Below are 16,247 nucleotides of genomic sequence, written 5' to 3' on the forward strand. Positions count from 1 at the left end.
TTTTATTTCTTCAAATTGGAGCAGCATGGAATGTAACACATCAGAAATAAAACGGACAAAATGGACGGTGTTTCTTCAATAAAGATAATAATAATAACAAAAAAAAAACGTTTTAGTGTGTGTGTCCTTCTTTTCCACCCTGATGGCATGGCTGATTGATATTAATTCGCAAAGAAGAAACAGAAGAAACAAAAAAAAACAAAAAAAACAGCACCACCTCCTCGGAGAAGCGCAGTGGAGCGGACGTGTCGAGATACTGACAAAATAACATCAAGTCCCAACAAAATAAATAATATTTGAACGTCCACAAGCAAAAAGGGGGAGAGTGGGGGGAAGAACGGGGGGGACCCTCATAAAACCATCTCAAGTGCAACAAAATGCGACAAAAAGAAACACAATTCTTCAATGGCGGATAAATAAAATAGGACATTTTTTTCTTTCACATTAAAATGCATAACACAAGTTCATAATACCCTGTTTGTTGACGATTGAAAAGAAAATGGGATAAAAAAGATTAAATATGTGCCCACCCCTCCCTCCCTGGACCTAAACTACACCTACCCACCCGTAGCCACTACCTACCTACCTACCTCTACAGCCCATAGCTCTTTTGACAATGGGGACAACAAATAGAGACCGAAATCAGGCAAAGTAGTGATTTTTTTTTTACCTATAGCGCTACCTCACACGTCAAGAAAAAAAAAGAAAAAAAACCTATGGCGACATAAACAAAAGGTGGTGAGGGAGGGGAGGGGGGGAGAGAGAAAGAAACAGCACAGCCGAAGAACGGGGGAGGACTGAGGAGGCGGATGGAAACAAAGCGGCGGTGATGCGTCTGGAGGTTGGCGGATCAGAGACAATGGGGCGGAGTGATCTGAGGCAGGAGAGGAGGAGGAGGAGAGAGGAGGAGGGGGGAGGAAGGGGGGGTTGGAGGAGGGGGGAGGAAGGGGGGGTTGGAGGAGTGGGCAGGCTGCGCCATGTTCGCTACAGATGTGTCAGTTTGGGCGCTTCCTGGATTCTTCCCTGAGAATAGTGCGGCGTTAGGTCCGTGTACGTGGGCGCCGGCTCGCACACCCCGTGGTGCTGGCCGCCGCCCATGCTGATTGCTCCGTTGTAGTCCATGTTCGGCGGGTGAGGCAGGTGACTCAGGCCGAAAACCGACGTCCCCGAGTTGGGCATGGAGTCCATGTATCCTCCGTACACGGGGCTGCCCTGCATGTGCGTCCCCCCGTAGGTACCGTTGCCTTGGAGAGCGTCATACTCGGGCGTGGCCGAGTCGGTGCCCGGGTAGCGCTTTTGGGGCTGAGAGGGGGGGCAGTTGTTCAGGGGAGGGGGGTATGACGTGGCCATGGCGTACGCGTTCTGGTGGGGTTTACTGTAGGACGGCGGTGATTGGGATTCATAAGGAACACTGTTTACTAAAGAATGCATAGAGCTGAGGTACCCACCGCCCCCTCCTCCGTTCCCCACACCGGGGGCCACCGGGCTCCGCGGGGACTGCGCCCCTGGAGAGGGCATCATGCCCACGCCCTTCTGGTCCTTCTTATACTTCATCCTTCGGTTCTGGAACCAGATTTTAATCTGTCTCTCGGTCAGGTTCAGCAGGTTGGCCATCTCCACGCGCCGCGGTCGGCACAGGTAGCGGTTAAAGTGGAACTCCTTCTCCAGCTCCACCAGCTGCGCGCTCGTGTACGCGGTCCGGGCCCGTTTGGAGGCAGCCGACCCCCCGGGCGGGCTCCTGTCCCCGGGGCAGCTCTCCACTGCAAGGACAGCAGCAGAGTGTCAGGGTCACACACAATAGGGCCCTGACTGTAGAAGCTTAGAGCAGTGGTTCTCAAACTGTGGCACGTGTACCACTGGGCTTAGGTTCAGACTTCTTTAAATTTCAATTTCATTTATGATTTAGTAATGCATTTAGACTGATTACATTTATGAGGCGGTACTTGCTGTGAACAGTCTGAGAACCACTTATACATTTCAACCTACTCATTAGGCAACATCAGGCCTGGGGGCCCAATCTGGCCCTCCAGCACAGAACCTCTGGTCCCAGGATTTTGAGAAATATTATTTTGCAAAAAGAGATCAAATACCTGAGAATGTACTCTAACATTTGGGAAATACTGTCAGTATTTGTTTTTAATTTTCAGTCAAAACATCCCATAGGTCATACATAATGTAAAACAGATTATTCACAGAAAATGTTTTACTTTGGGCAACAATGGTGAGGTCCGGCCCTTGGTGTTTTGGCAATGAAAGGCGTCCCTCCATAATGCTAACTTGCCTATACCCCATGACACAGTCCAAACATCACAGGTCTGCTGATTTCCATATCTGTAAACCATCTCCATGTCTGTGTTCTAGAGCTTGAGATGGAGTGTATTTAAGCTTGTGTTGCTCACAGCTCACATCACATTTGGGCAAAGGAAAGGCCACATCCTCAGACCTGGGCTCCTCGTGATGCCAGAGCCCTGATGAGAGGATGGGCATGGACCAGCTTTGATTACAATCGTTTCGGAGGAAATCCTGCATATTGTGCTTTTAAAATTCCTCGCCACATGTCGGAATTTCCTTCAGAACGGCGGCTAAAACCAGGAGCGGTCAGTTGGAGGGACAATGGCCGTGTGAGAAACCTGAACTGGTGCCCCACCCCGCTCTCAAATGATCTGTTAAAGGCTTGTTTTGAGAAGTTCTGTCTTTCGTTCATCAGTAAAAGGCTATTTTCAACTCGTCTGAAAAAGTCCCAAACCGCTTGGAGCTCTTTCCTGTCATCGGGGCAAGTCCTGTGTTTTGACATCTCCCACTCCGGTCAAGTCTCTCTGTCACTGCCTAGGTAACCCACACTCTTGTGCCGTGAATTCAGGCCTGTCACTCAAACTGGGAACGTCAAAAGATGAAGACGATAAAATGTACACAAAAGCACCAAACGCTGAATAAATCTGGCCTATGTGACGAGGGGGGGCAGCTCGAGACAACGACTAATCAATGTGTGGAATGGACCCATCTCCTGTGAGCGCGTCAATAGCAGCTAACCTTAGCCCCGGAGCGTGAGCACAGTGACCCTGTGCAGTTACTGCAGAGCCAGCACTTTACCGTCACTGCTGCCAGGGCCGTCTTTCGGTGTGAGCAGGGGGGGCACGTGCGGAGGGCCCCCATCAATAAGGGGGGCTCAAGGTGACTATTTCCCAAACCTTATGGAGGGAATGAATAATGCAAGGTAAAGCGCCTTTTAGTGCAGAGAAGTGCTATGTAAAACCAATGCATTATTATTATTATCATTATTAATAATTAACTTCTTAACCAAGCTTTTTCTTCAGGTCGGCTTTACCCAAATCTGAAAGCTTCTTTGTAATGCCTCATTTGAAAGTCACAAAGCTGCAAGACCTACAAAACTATTCTACTTTTTTTGTTGTTGCAGCATTTAGATCACGTTTGTTGCAATTTTTGTTTAATTTTTGTTGCATTTTTCACTCTTTTTTGTCCTCAATTTTCATGTTTTCAATTCTTTTTTGACTTTTTTTTGTCCCTTTTTATTCATGTTATCATGTGTGTTTTTGTTGCTTTTTTGGTCGCTTTTTAGTTGAGTTCTTGTTGCTTTTCCGGCACATTTTTGTTTAATTTTGTTTTTGTCACATATTCATGGCTTTCTTATTGCTTTTTTCATGCTATTTTGTTGCTTTTTTGTCACGTTTTTGTCGCCTTTTTCTCTAGGCCATTGCCGTGCCTCATTTGAAAGCTAAGTCCTTGCAGTTTCTGAAAATATGTGTAAGATCTGTGTGGGTGGCGGTGGACGGCAGGGAACATGGTCAAAGGTTTTCTGCATCTTGACATTTAGTTTTCCTTTCAAACACACAACACAAGTCTCACACTCTAACACTGTGGTTGTGGTGCAGCTCTGAGACACACCTTCATCTTGTAAAGACATGCCGCAACCCAAGTCCAAGTATTTGGTAAGGCTTTATATTAAGGGGTTGCTTGTTTAAAGCATTAGTAATTAATAGGCCATGAATAATATGCTTGTAATAAGCTTATTATGCTGTGATCTTGACCTCGAACCAAACCCTAGCCCTAAACAATTACCATACCTTATTGATACTTAACAAGTCCCCTTAATGTAAAGCAATATTTAAACCGATTATAAAAATAATTGCAGCGACATAACTAATAAAGATGACACATTAAAGGTGCATTGTGAAACTTCTTGTGCAAAAAAGAGAGAAAGTTGATTTGTATTTGACCTTGTAGTGACCATGTGGCTTTATGAGTGGTCAGCATGGCGCCTTTACTTTTGATCACGGTGGTCTCAACAACGCTCCAGGATCAGTTGTTTTGTAGGGTTTTTGGTGAGAGGCTCCGTCAGCAGAGAAAACCTTCCAAACAATTGATCCTGGAGCATCTGAGAGACCAGTGTGATCAAAAGTAAAGGTGCCATGCTGACCACTCATACAACATAAAAGTTACATAATGCACCTTTAATAGTAACTGTAGGCAAAGTCCTGCGACAGTCAGGTGTTGACTGAATTCATTCTTTGCTCATGTTATATTGCTAAACTTGACCAACTGCAGGAACCTTGGCTCCTAATGATTTGTTTTTTATTTCCTTATAAGGAAATAAAAAACAAATCATTAGGAGCTAAGGTATAGGATGTGATATGCCATACTGTACCAATGGGTCACGAGCAAGCCCTTGCAATATGGAAATCTCCACTTAGTATATTTTATTTCTAGAACGTAATTTTTTTGTCCACTTTTTCCCCAAAATGGCCACTGCACTGGTGTAAAACTGGAATGAACTGGAAAATATAGGCACAGAGGAGGTAGTGAAGTATAAACCAGGAAGCACTTTATAGTGTGGGCTAGTGAGTGCGTAAATAAAGAAAGCAAGTCTGCTGAGTGGGGTTTGACATTTCAGTGACGCGCCCCTTAGTGACATCAGAAGGTGGAAGCAAAAGTTTCAAGACGGAGCCAAATACGCTGGATGTGTCAAACTCAACAAAGTCCATTTAGTGCTGGAAACAGGAACAAGTCATGTCACTGAAATCCATGAATGGATTCTAATGAGGGAAGTTTCCTGTTTCCCATGAGGGCTGTTCAATATATCGCCAAATTACTGTTATAGAGATATAAGGTGATGCAATTTCTATAATCCAAGAAGAACCAAACGCACATCAAAACGTGCAAAAGTTCAGATGTAGTCACGATTTTCACCTTGTTTTTGGTCCTAATTTCGTATCTTTTCATATCTTCTTATGACACTTGATGACTAAAAAGGAATTTCGCATGATTTTTTTTGATTGATTTAAATGGACTGTGCTGTGTTCATATGGTTTAGTCTGGTGCTTTTTGAACTGGTGGCTTCAGGACCCAACTTCAACATTGTTCTAATCTACATCAAAAGCTGTGATGATAGTGTGCCCACCTGTCTCGTCCCCTTTTGAGGTCTTTGTCCCCGATCCCACCTAATCAGATGATGTTGTCTTTATCAATGTGGCCAAAGTAAGGTATAGTTAGATTTATGTGTGGACGGACAAGCAAACATAGACCACAGACGTAGACATTAGCTTCAAGACAATGTCTCCGTTAGCTTAATGTGACTGAGCTCTATAGATTTTCATTTCTGAATCGTGTCCCTGACCGCGACCCAAATAACAACTTTCCTTTCAACATACAACGAATATGCCTTTGTGCATGTTTTAGTAGGTTTACAGTCTAAATACAAGACTTTTCCCACCCAATTCCGTTGGTTCAAACAGTGAGCCATTGTCTTCAGTAAACGTTAAGTTATACTTTATTAATCTCTGTAGAGAAATGTGTTCTCTGCATTTAAACCACCCTCAGTGTTGCTGGACAACCTACGCAGACACAGGGAGAACATGCAAGCTCCACACTGAAAGGCCCCGTCCAGGTGGGAATCGAACCCAGGACCTTCGAGCTGTGCTAAGCACCACTGTAAGACGTCTCTGGTCAGATTCACAAAGCGCTCCTACGAAACCAGATCCCATATTTTAAAGAGAAATGCCCCAAATTCACCAACGTGACACCAAGAACAACTCCTCCTATGTAAAGAGTGAGAAAGGAATAATAATTTTTGGATCTATTTTGACAGTGATAATATTCTAAAACTGCAGAATTTTGGTGTGTGAGAGTTCCTCCTGACTCTTTGGATTTGTTTCAGCTACGAAAAGAATGCCAAACATCGATGTAAAGACATTGATTTAAAGGTAGCAATGACAACATTTTATCAACAGCAATTTTAGGTTAAAATCCTGCAACTCTCTGAAAACGGTCCACACGGTTTAGTCAAATGACACAATAACATAATTTTCATCAAACATGGTGATCATTCCTCATAGCGCCTGCCGGTGCTTCCACGTCAGAAGAGCACAGAGGCCCCGAATCTCCCGAATGACTTCCACCTGTAGCGCCGCGCCGTAGACTCCTAAATCCGAAGGTGCTGTAGACCACTTCCAAGCGTGGCACCCAGCCAAGCAGCTCATCCATCTGGCTCCCTGTCACCCGGAGCTCGGCGGAATGCGGCGTGACATAAGCCCCCGGCCCATTAGTTGGATGAAAGCGCCGTTTTTTTTTTTCTTCCACGTGGAGGGGATGGGCGGGGCCTGTGCCGACATATAAACCCGGATCATTATTGCACTATTTATGGGAGCGCGGGGCGGGTTAGTGCGCGCTTTAGGAGCCATTGGAGGGACATAAAACACCGGTGTGATTGCGTGGGGGTAAACGTGTCAAGGCGAGACAGAAAGGAAAGGGCGACGGGCCGTGGTATTTACATGTGTTCGGGCGCTACAGTACACGGGAATATGACAGGTTTGAGGGACGGGCAGTGAAGGATGGTGCGTCGGGGAGCGCACTGGGGGAAACTCATTTGGATCTTTGCGCCAGAGCTACACAGCCTGACCACAAGAGAAAGGTCCCACGCTCTAACTTTTGGTTGTAAGCGCCTTTAGCTTTGATTCCGGCACATGTTGCTGCACCTAGACGAACAGTTAAGTTACATCCAATGGATACTTTGTTGTTTTGGTCAGTGCATTTAGACATTCAGAGAGTCTAAGGACGCTTATTTGGACATTATGTTTGCCTGGATGCTTCATTTTAGCTGAACTTTACATGATCTTGTTTATTCTTCTGTTTCATCGCTTCAATGTTTGTACAGTCCTTTGAGGAAACTTCCATTGTGATATTGGCCTGTACAAAACCATGGACTGACTGATTAAAGTCTGAAATTTCAGAACCAGAAGAAGTTCAAATACACTAGAACATGTCATTATCTTGTTAAGAGGAGATGAGGCAGGCCAGAGTTTCAACTGGGAACAAATCGTTGGTTCATTTTCACAATAAGGTGCTGGATTGTTGCAGTGAGTCTCAGTTTCTCCTCGATTTGTAAGGGTAGTTATAACTTTGTTGTTACTCATTTTGGCGACAAGGTAGCCCTTACGGAATCCACACTTTCTCTGCTTTTGTCCCTAACAAGATTTTGAAGGGTTTTCCAGTAGGACTGTTATGACTGCAATATCTTATTCCTAGACTGGTCTTTTTACAGATTTGTTTTTAAAGACTTTTCCCAGTACTAGTTTATTAACTAAGGCAACCCAAAACTAAACAAACCCTTACATTTAAACCTGGCTCTATCCATTATTCAGATTCATTGTTTTGTTGCTGAAAAGGCCATTTTTGAGGCATAAAAGTTCCTATTTTGGTATGAAAACGTTAAATGAACGAGCACTCAGCGCGATATTTTCCTCACAACACGTATGTTAATAAATTGATATGCGTAAATGAGCACAAAATAAAAGGAGAGACTTCAGCCAAAGCTTTAAAGGAGCAGGCCAACATTTTTGCATACTATTATATGTTCTTACCTGAGCTTAGACGAGTTGATGCGTACCTGTCTTTGCATGAAGTTGGAAGCTACCACGCTCTTTCACGGGCACGCACAAAGACCAGACAGGTACGCATCAACTCGTCTAAGCTCAGGTAAGAACATATACTAGTATATAAAAATGTTGGCCTGCTCCTTTAACAAAGTCCGTGCCCAGACTAGTTTAGGGGTAAACACTCAATGACTTGGTCTGATATTGCCAGTAAATAATGAAAACCTGAGTCCAGAAGTAGATCTGGTGACATTGATGGAAAAATAACAGACGGTACCTAGAAGAACCGCTCAAAGGTTATAGCCCATGGCCCATAGATGTTTGTTCTTTTCTTTCTTCAGTTAGGGTTTTTTTCTTCACATATGTGTTGCGTAAGTCTCGGGGCACAGAGCTCACACTGTCATTGATGTAGTATTGCGTAGCCATAATGTTTTTGGACAGTCCGAATACAGAATTTCTTCTTCCGTCCAGTTCGTTTTTCAACTATTGATTCATTTCGCAGCCTTCAATGGAGGTCATAACTGTAGTCGTAGTTTTGAGTCTCTTTCGGGTTGCGACTTTGTTTAAAGCTTCAAACAGTGGAGGAACATTCACCTGCTTTGACATCCAACTATTTCACAAGAAAACTATAACCAAGAAGTCAGAACAAAACACTCTCCCTTTTGAACGACGAAAGCTCCTCCAAAATGACACTCACAGCTGGGAAGATGTGTCTGAAACCACGACATGTGCACGCGACCTATTCTTTCCAAACAGTTCCTTCTGTATTTACGACAATGAACCCAATCGCCGGAATGCATTGTCTAACACTGTCTCTATAGACACGCCTGGATTTCTCAACTATTTTACCCTTCTTTACTGCGGGGAACAAAGGCATCGTCTCGACGTATATACGCCTAAACGACCTTTGCATCACTGCGTGGCCGGAACGCTCGATGCTAGCTATAGCGCCTTTCGCTAATGAACTATTTATTACCAGATTAGCCGCGGAAAAAACGTTAAAAACCCGGCGGTGGATTAAGCCTCGCGCCTCGTCTAATGGGCCCGGAATGCAAATGCGACCCCCCACCCCCCCACCCTACGCCCTCCGGGAGAGTCGTGCGAGCGAGAGAGCGAGCGCCGTCATTTGGCAAACGAGCATCTATACGTCGGCTAATTTGCTAAGCTAAAGCGCTCCTGCTGCCATTAGCGGCGGGCCCCATTATGGCACACGGGCGGAATCCGGCTCATTTACCGCGGGGGGGAAGAGGCGCAAACGTGGGGGCTTTGCTTTTCTACTCTATGGAGGGTATGCAGATGACGTCACAGGATGGCGAGAGCTTGGGAACAACTTTGGGGAGAAAATATACAATGTTATAGAGTAATAATAATAATAATGCCTTACACTTGTATTGCGCTTTACAAGCCTGTATTACCAAGTTTCCCAAAGCGCTACACTGTCGTCATAATTCATTTACTCCATACTCAGTGGTGGTAAGCTACTGTTATAGCCACAGCTGCCCTGGGGCAGACTGACGGAAGGCAACCAGTCTGTGCCATCGGCCCCTCCGACCACCACCACCCACTCACTCACCCACTCATTCACTCACTACATTCACCCAGGCTTCCTCGTGTCCCCAAGCGGTCTCAAAGTACCAGGCCCTTCCCTGCTTAGCTTCCCAGGTCTTGGGACGGGGAGGGGGCAGAGCAAAGGCGGTATGGCGGAGAGTGAAGGGGAGAGTGGGGTAAGTCGAGCCAGTTAAGATGAACCACCCATTTTATTTTTATGTAAGATTATAGATTTCATCTTTACATTATTTGAACTTGACAAAATATTGGAAAAATGTACTGAAGAATAATGGCACAAGTGTTTTTCACTCTTCAAAGTGAATTTTTGACCTGGTACAAAAAAACCAAATACATATCGGTCTTTTTTTTTTCTGATGTTGATCATTTTGTTGGTTATAGAAGCAGATTAATAGTTTAGGCAGATCTTTTTAAATAAACACAACTATCTTGGTGTTTTCAATAAAGAAAAAAGAGTGAGGGTAAGAGCCGCCTCTGGTTCATAAGTAACAATGACAACAAACTCTTAATGTATTTTAATGCACAATTTAATCGTTTTTGCATTGTTTATTGGTGGTTCTGGGTTTAGTGGATTAAAATATATATATTATATTGAATTATTTGGGGAAGTTTTAGAGACAAAATAAATATAAACAATGTGAAAAGAAAAAATAAACTGTATAATGATCTTTTTGTTTGCATAAAATTGCTAATGGGAAACATCAAATGTAAAAACGTTTAGTGTTAAAATTAAAATGTAAAAATGTTTATTGTCAAATTTCACCTGTGAATCTGAAGGTTCAACTTCCCCTGTTCCTTGGGTAAAATGAGCCACAAGACACTTTTTTCTGAAGACCAACGTCTTTAAAACCAAATATTCCAGACGACTTTTGAAGATTCAAATAAATACAAAATATCCCCAAAAATATATGTAAATAGTCACATTCTGTATGTATATTACACTGTTTTTACACAATAACCAAAGTAAAAAAAAGTGGCACATCTTACCCCCTCCCTCCCCTACTTCTTATTTCTAGCATCTTTTGTTTATATCAATTTATTTAGTTATATTTTTTTCAGATTGTTGCAAATATGAACATTTCCACTCTTCATTTTATGATGTGTCGATGAATTATATCACCACCAAAACAATACATTTGAATTTCGTTTTATCCTGTTCCTCAGTCCTTAAAGCTTTCACCTTTGTTATTGTTGTTTAATTAACTCTGCACTGTCCTATTGTATCAGAATTAATGATTGAGTGGCAGTTTGACGAATAAAAGTCGTGTGAGAAGCTCCACAAAAAAGTCTGAAACCACACTTTAAGAATCTAAGAATTCTTAAAGTGTGGTTTCAGACTTTTTAGCCCGAGTACCACCAGCCCTAAATCAAGCTCAAGTCAGGCCTTCACCGGATCTAGAATGGCCCTATTATTGTATGTGAAATTTGAGCGTAAACCATGTCCCGACCAGAAAAAAACAAAAAAACAGAGAGAGACAGAAATGGGACTCGCTCATGTCATGGTTAAGGAGCGACGCTAAGGTAAAGATGTCACAGCGGCAAAATCTAGATTCTGCTAAATCTAAGTACGAGGATGTCTTTTACTCATACTTCTCTCGATTTCACGTTTTGTACTTTTTGTATTTGTCCACCTCAGCCAGGAGTACACAGGACAATGGGTCGTTGCTTGCAGCAGAGCACCGGTTGTTTGTTTGGTTGCTGTCTCGCGGGACAAGGGGAGAAGGGGGGCGGGGGGGGGAGCGGAATGTGACCGGTGGGACCGGCTGTTTACATTAGGCAGGTCAGAGAGGGGCCAAACGGTCAGTGTAAATACAGTAGAGGGCTCCACGCTGGGAGACACGCTAATGCTAGTGTTTCATCTCGTATACAACACTGGGGGGGGGGTCTCTCCAGCTGTGGGATGGGACGCTGATCCTGCATTAGGCCTGATGAGCCCCGCGTTCGAATGGAGCCTTACAGAGCGGGTATTTGGTGATGATCTTGTATGTGTCTTTATCACTATCTTACACTTTGCATGTTAGGAAATGCAACATTGATCTAAAACAACTGAAACTAAATATCCCGTGTAGTTTCACTATCTGGTTTTCACGCTCCCCTTTGCTGCGCAGCTGTTTCAATGAGGAGGAAGGCCGCCGGAGCAGATCCCATGATTACTCAAAGATGCGCAACATGGTAACAAGCTCTAAAAGGTCGATTTAGCATATAGTCTTTCCTTTAAAGGTGCATTGTGGAACTTTTTATGCAATTTTATTTTAACCTATTACCTTTTTGAGACCCATTGGCTGCATGGGTGGGATTAACGTTCCATCACAGTGGCCTCTTAACCCCTTATCTTTGCACATTTTCTACAGTTTTACCCAAATCTAAAAGCTTCTCGAATGGACCTTACAGCCTGTAGGCCAGTGTAACACCTCATTTGAAATCTAAGACCTACAAAACACATCTTGTGTTACCACGTTTTAGTCGTTTTGTTGGGGTTCACTTTTTGTCACTTTTTATTGCTTTTTGTCATGTTTTTTTCCCCCACATTTTGATTGCTCTTTTGTAGTGTTTTGGCCGCTGTGTGTGTGTGTGTGTGTGTGTGTGTGTGTGTGTGTGTGTGTGTGTGTGTGCATGTAATGTAACTGTGATCAAGCCGCAAAAATTGACCAAAACATATAAAAAAGCAGCAAAAACATGATGAAAACATAACCAAAAAGGAAAATCACCACGAGGAAGAAGCTTGCATGAGTTTTGTAGGTTTGTAGCTTAGCTTTAAGATGTGGGTAAAGCTGAACTGGAGAAAATGCTCTTGTTTAAGGGGTGAAGGGTTTTGTGGATTTTCTGGTGAGAGCAGTGAAAACCTACCAGAAAATCTAAAAACAATTGATCCCGGGGCATCATTGATAAAAAGTAAAGGTGCCATGTTAACCACCGCGGGGTCACTAAAAGCTCAAATCTGCACTAATTATGTTCTTCAAAAATGTTCCATAATGCACCTTTAAAGGAACAGGCCACCGTTTTTCCACACTGAGATATATCCTAACCTGATCTTAGACGAGTTGATGTGTACCTGTCTGGTCTTTGTGCGTGCACTCAGTCACGCAAAACGACCAAAGGTCTTGTTAGCATTTGGCCTCTCCCAGTATATTCCTATGGCTCCAAACGGGGGGGAAGTTAGAAGCGACCAAGCTCTTCCACGGACACACAGACCAGACAGGTACACATCAACTCGTCTAAGCTCAGGTAAGAACATATCTCAGTATGGAAAGACGGTGGCCTGTTTCTTTAAGTGAATGTGCCAAACGTCTCGCCTCATTCGAAATATATGCACTTCTTAGAGCAGGGGTCTCCTCTCCAATGTGTTTAACCCATGTGCTATTTCTGTGTAACAAAAATGGCCGAGAGCATTTCAACATGATTAAACTCGTTAACCCTCGCTTTAACCAAACACATTTTCTCCAGTTGGACCCAAATCTAAAAGCTTCTCGACTGTAGAGCTCAATGGCAAATGGTAAATGGTCTCAACTTATATAGACTGTAGAGCTTGCAGCCTATAGGCCAGTGCAACGGCTCATTTGAAAGCTAAGACCTGCAAAACTCACCTAAGCTTCTTTGTTGTTTTTGTCACATTTTCGTTGCTTTTTTTGCCACATTTGTTAACGCGCTTTCATTGCTCTTTTGTCGCGTTTTGGCCGCATTTCGACTTTTTGTGTGTGTAATGTAACCGTGATCATGCGACCAAAACACGCCAAAAAAGCCACAAAGGGGAAATGAATAAACGAAAACGTGACAATCATAACAAGGAAGAAGCTCAGATGAGTTTTGTGGAGAGAAAGTGCACTGGGTTAAAGCGGGGGGTTAAGAGGTGAAAGAGAATGACTCGAGATCCCGCATCACTCTTTTCTATATTAACCTGGAGAGCGTGTTTTGTGTGTGTTTTAAAGCGGTTTCTTTAACGCTGAGCTGGTCCACGGTGCGGATATTTTGGGGAATCATCGCAGTCGTGCAAGAGTTCCTCAACATTGCAGGATTTTGGGTGAAAAGTTTAGACCCCAAATTCTCAACTAACGCCGTAATTCCCATTTTTGAATCATTCTGGCCAATTACTCACGGATATATTTTAACCTCAAAGGCCACTTAGCAAGACAGAGACTACTGATTATTTTGGAAGAAAAAGAAACGCAAATGTTGTCACTGTCAAATAGCATCTTCAATTTGCAGAGGAACAACATAAGGAAATAAAGTCATATAACCATGTGGAATATAGGTGTTGAGAATAGGATCCATTTAGTAAAAAAAAAAAAAGACAAAGACAAAAGCAGGACCCAAACCAGCCTGAAATGAGGACTACGTTAAGCAGACTTGACCGTGGGGTAATTGGGAAATGTTTGAATATGTGCTATTTAGTGGTTAGTGTATATAAAACATGATGGTGAATTCATATTTGTAAGGGGAAACCACTGTGAAAAGTGATTGTGGGGCATCTTTTTTATATTCAATTTAAATTAGCTTTTCTTTTGAACCAAATGACTTGTTTTGACATCTTTATATCCATTTTTGTAATGCCATTTAAATGTGCGTGCACACCCTTTCCATTAAAGGCCTACAAGTGCGCTATATGCCGTTATAGGGCTTTTAATTGAATGTGTATAATGATTGCTGGTGTTTCATGAATGTTATGGCACTTTTATGTGTGGTTTTGCGACACAATCCTATTCTGTTACTGGTGCTCAAGCGTGGGAGCAGGGGGATGCTCTGCGTATAAGTACCTGGGTTGGAACTCGTGGTGGTGGTGGTGGTCTTCTGCTTGGTGTTCTGCCTGCTCTCCTTCATCCAGGGGAAGATCTGTTTGCGCGTGGAGGACGAGGAACCGGTGGTGGGCGACCCGGCTTTGGGCCCGCCCGGCCCGTGCGCAGCCACAGCAGCGGCGGCAGCGGCGGCTCCGGAGCTGGGCCCGTTGCTCGCGCTGCTGCTGCTGCTCTGGCTGACATCGCCTGGAGAGTGCGGGGGGGCGGGGGGCTGCTGCTGCTGCTGCTGCTGCTGCGCCGGTGGCGGTGGAGCGGCCGACGCGGGGCCCTGCGCTTGATTGCTTTCGGGATGGAGGACCTTGGCCCGCGCCGCCTGGATGACCGCGCTCTCCGCCCGCGCGTCTCCCGGCCGCTCGGGGGACTGCAGCAGGGAGCACGCGGGTCGATGGTACTCGCTTTCCACATGAGAGGCGCGCGAGTATTGGCCCTGATTGGCGTCATAACCGTAGCCATTTGCGCTTTGATACGGGTAGCCTCCGTAAATTGCCGAGCTGTCGTAGTAGGTCGCCTTTTGCATCTCGCCGTTTCCCAATATTTATTTCCGAAACTGACAGGGTCCTGACACCCTCGTAGAATAACATTGGCACCCCCGTGGTCACGTGACGCCTCTCCGCCAATGGCCTCCTCGGGTGAACCTGTGGGTTACAAGAAGCTGAGCGTGAGGGGAAGAAATGCTGTGCGATCCATCTTATTTCTCAATGCGCGCCTTGACACGGCGGACTATGGGGCGCGCGGGCCAAGGGGGACTATTACCCGTTTACCTTCTGGCTTTTCCGCGCACGGGCCACATCAGGCACGCACCAAAAATACAAAACCAAAAAAAAAAAAAAAAACTTATATCACCATCTGTGGCAGCAATCGCCGACAAAAGCGTTTTCTTATTTAATGAGAAACGCGTGACATTTCCGAACCTCGCTGCTTGTTAGGCGCAGCGCGGCGGGTCATAGGGGGTTTATTTGGGCTGCGGCAGCTAACCACATATTCCCCGCTACAATGTTTTTCTACCAACCGAGCTGTCGTCGCCTTTCTGTGGCGCAGGAGGAGACATTTATAGTCATTTCACTTGAAAATACTAACAGAATATCAATGTTATAGGCCATAACAAAGGCCCTATTCCCGATTTTCTTTCAAGCAGTGGCATAAAAATCATTGTCCCTCAGTAGACTGTTCATAAAAGAAGAAAAGTATGAGAAAATATCTTTATAAAGCCGATTTACACTCGTGAACTAGCAGCTAGTTGTTGCTTGTGACAATATCTCCTTAAAACGCATCCCCACGATAAATCTTGATGTTTGTAAACGTCAAAATCCGGGTGTAGGTCCTCTAACTCGTGGCTATAGTAACCACAGTGACCCTGATTTGCACTAAATTCGATGAAAATATGACATGGGAGTGAGCGTTTTGGAAGCAGCCGCCCGCTCATGAGGCCACCTGGTGAAAAAAAAAAAAAAAGCGTAAACAAACAGCCGCATTCTCCAAAGAGATAAATGAAGGAAACCGGAAAAACCGGGCGCGCGTCTCCGTGACCACACTGTGAACCCTCCTCTCTCATGCAGGCCCATAATAATGGCTGCTGGCTGGCTGGCTGGCTGTCCGTCGGCACGGTGCCGCCGCTGCTGCGATGATGTATGTGCGCAGAGACGTGATGTATACGGGGGGTTTGGATAAACGGAGGCGCGCGGAGGAAAAAAACACGGAAAGGATAAAAAGGGGCAGCTGCGAGGAGCGGAGTTATCCCGACAGGTGAGCTGCGGGGAGCAGGCCGTTCCCCGGGCTTGTATCGTTATGGAAATCATAAACAATATCGAGAGTAATGGAGGGAAATGTGACTGCGGTGGAGGCGCCTTTATCTGGGGGGATTTTAACGCGCAGATCGGATTTACGCGCGACAAAAAAACAGAGAGTAAAGCCGTTTATAGTAGAAATAATACGCATAATAATAATAATAACAATAATAATAATAATAATAATAATAATAATAATAATAATAATAATAATAATGATA

At 44.4% G+C, this 16,247-nt stretch overlaps 1 protein-coding gene across 8 annotated transcripts in view; it reads right to left on the reverse strand.

Moving 5' to 3' along the window:
- hoxa3a (homeobox A3a) overlaps window positions 1-16,247 on the reverse strand; it is a 45,409-nt gene continuing 29,162 nt past the window's right edge. For all 8 annotated transcript variants that reach the window (XM_079571288.1, XM_079571284.1, XM_079571285.1 and 5 more), the window contains 2 exons: window positions 14,204-14,877; window positions 1-1,760 (listed from right to left, as the gene is read on the reverse strand). In XM_079571288.1, the coding sequence (XP_079427414.1) occupies window positions 985-1,760; window positions 14,204-14,759 (1,332 nt within the window). In that variant the 5' untranslated portion in view covers window positions 14,760-14,877 and the 3' untranslated portion in view covers window positions 1-984. The remainder of the gene's footprint in view (window positions 1,761-14,203; window positions 14,878-16,247) is intronic.

The sequence above is a fragment of the Gobius niger genome, assembly GCF_951799975.1.
Source record: "Gobius niger genome assembly, chromosome: 14".
Classification (NCBI taxonomy): domain Eukaryota; kingdom Metazoa; phylum Chordata; class Actinopteri; order Gobiiformes; family Gobiidae; genus Gobius; species Gobius niger.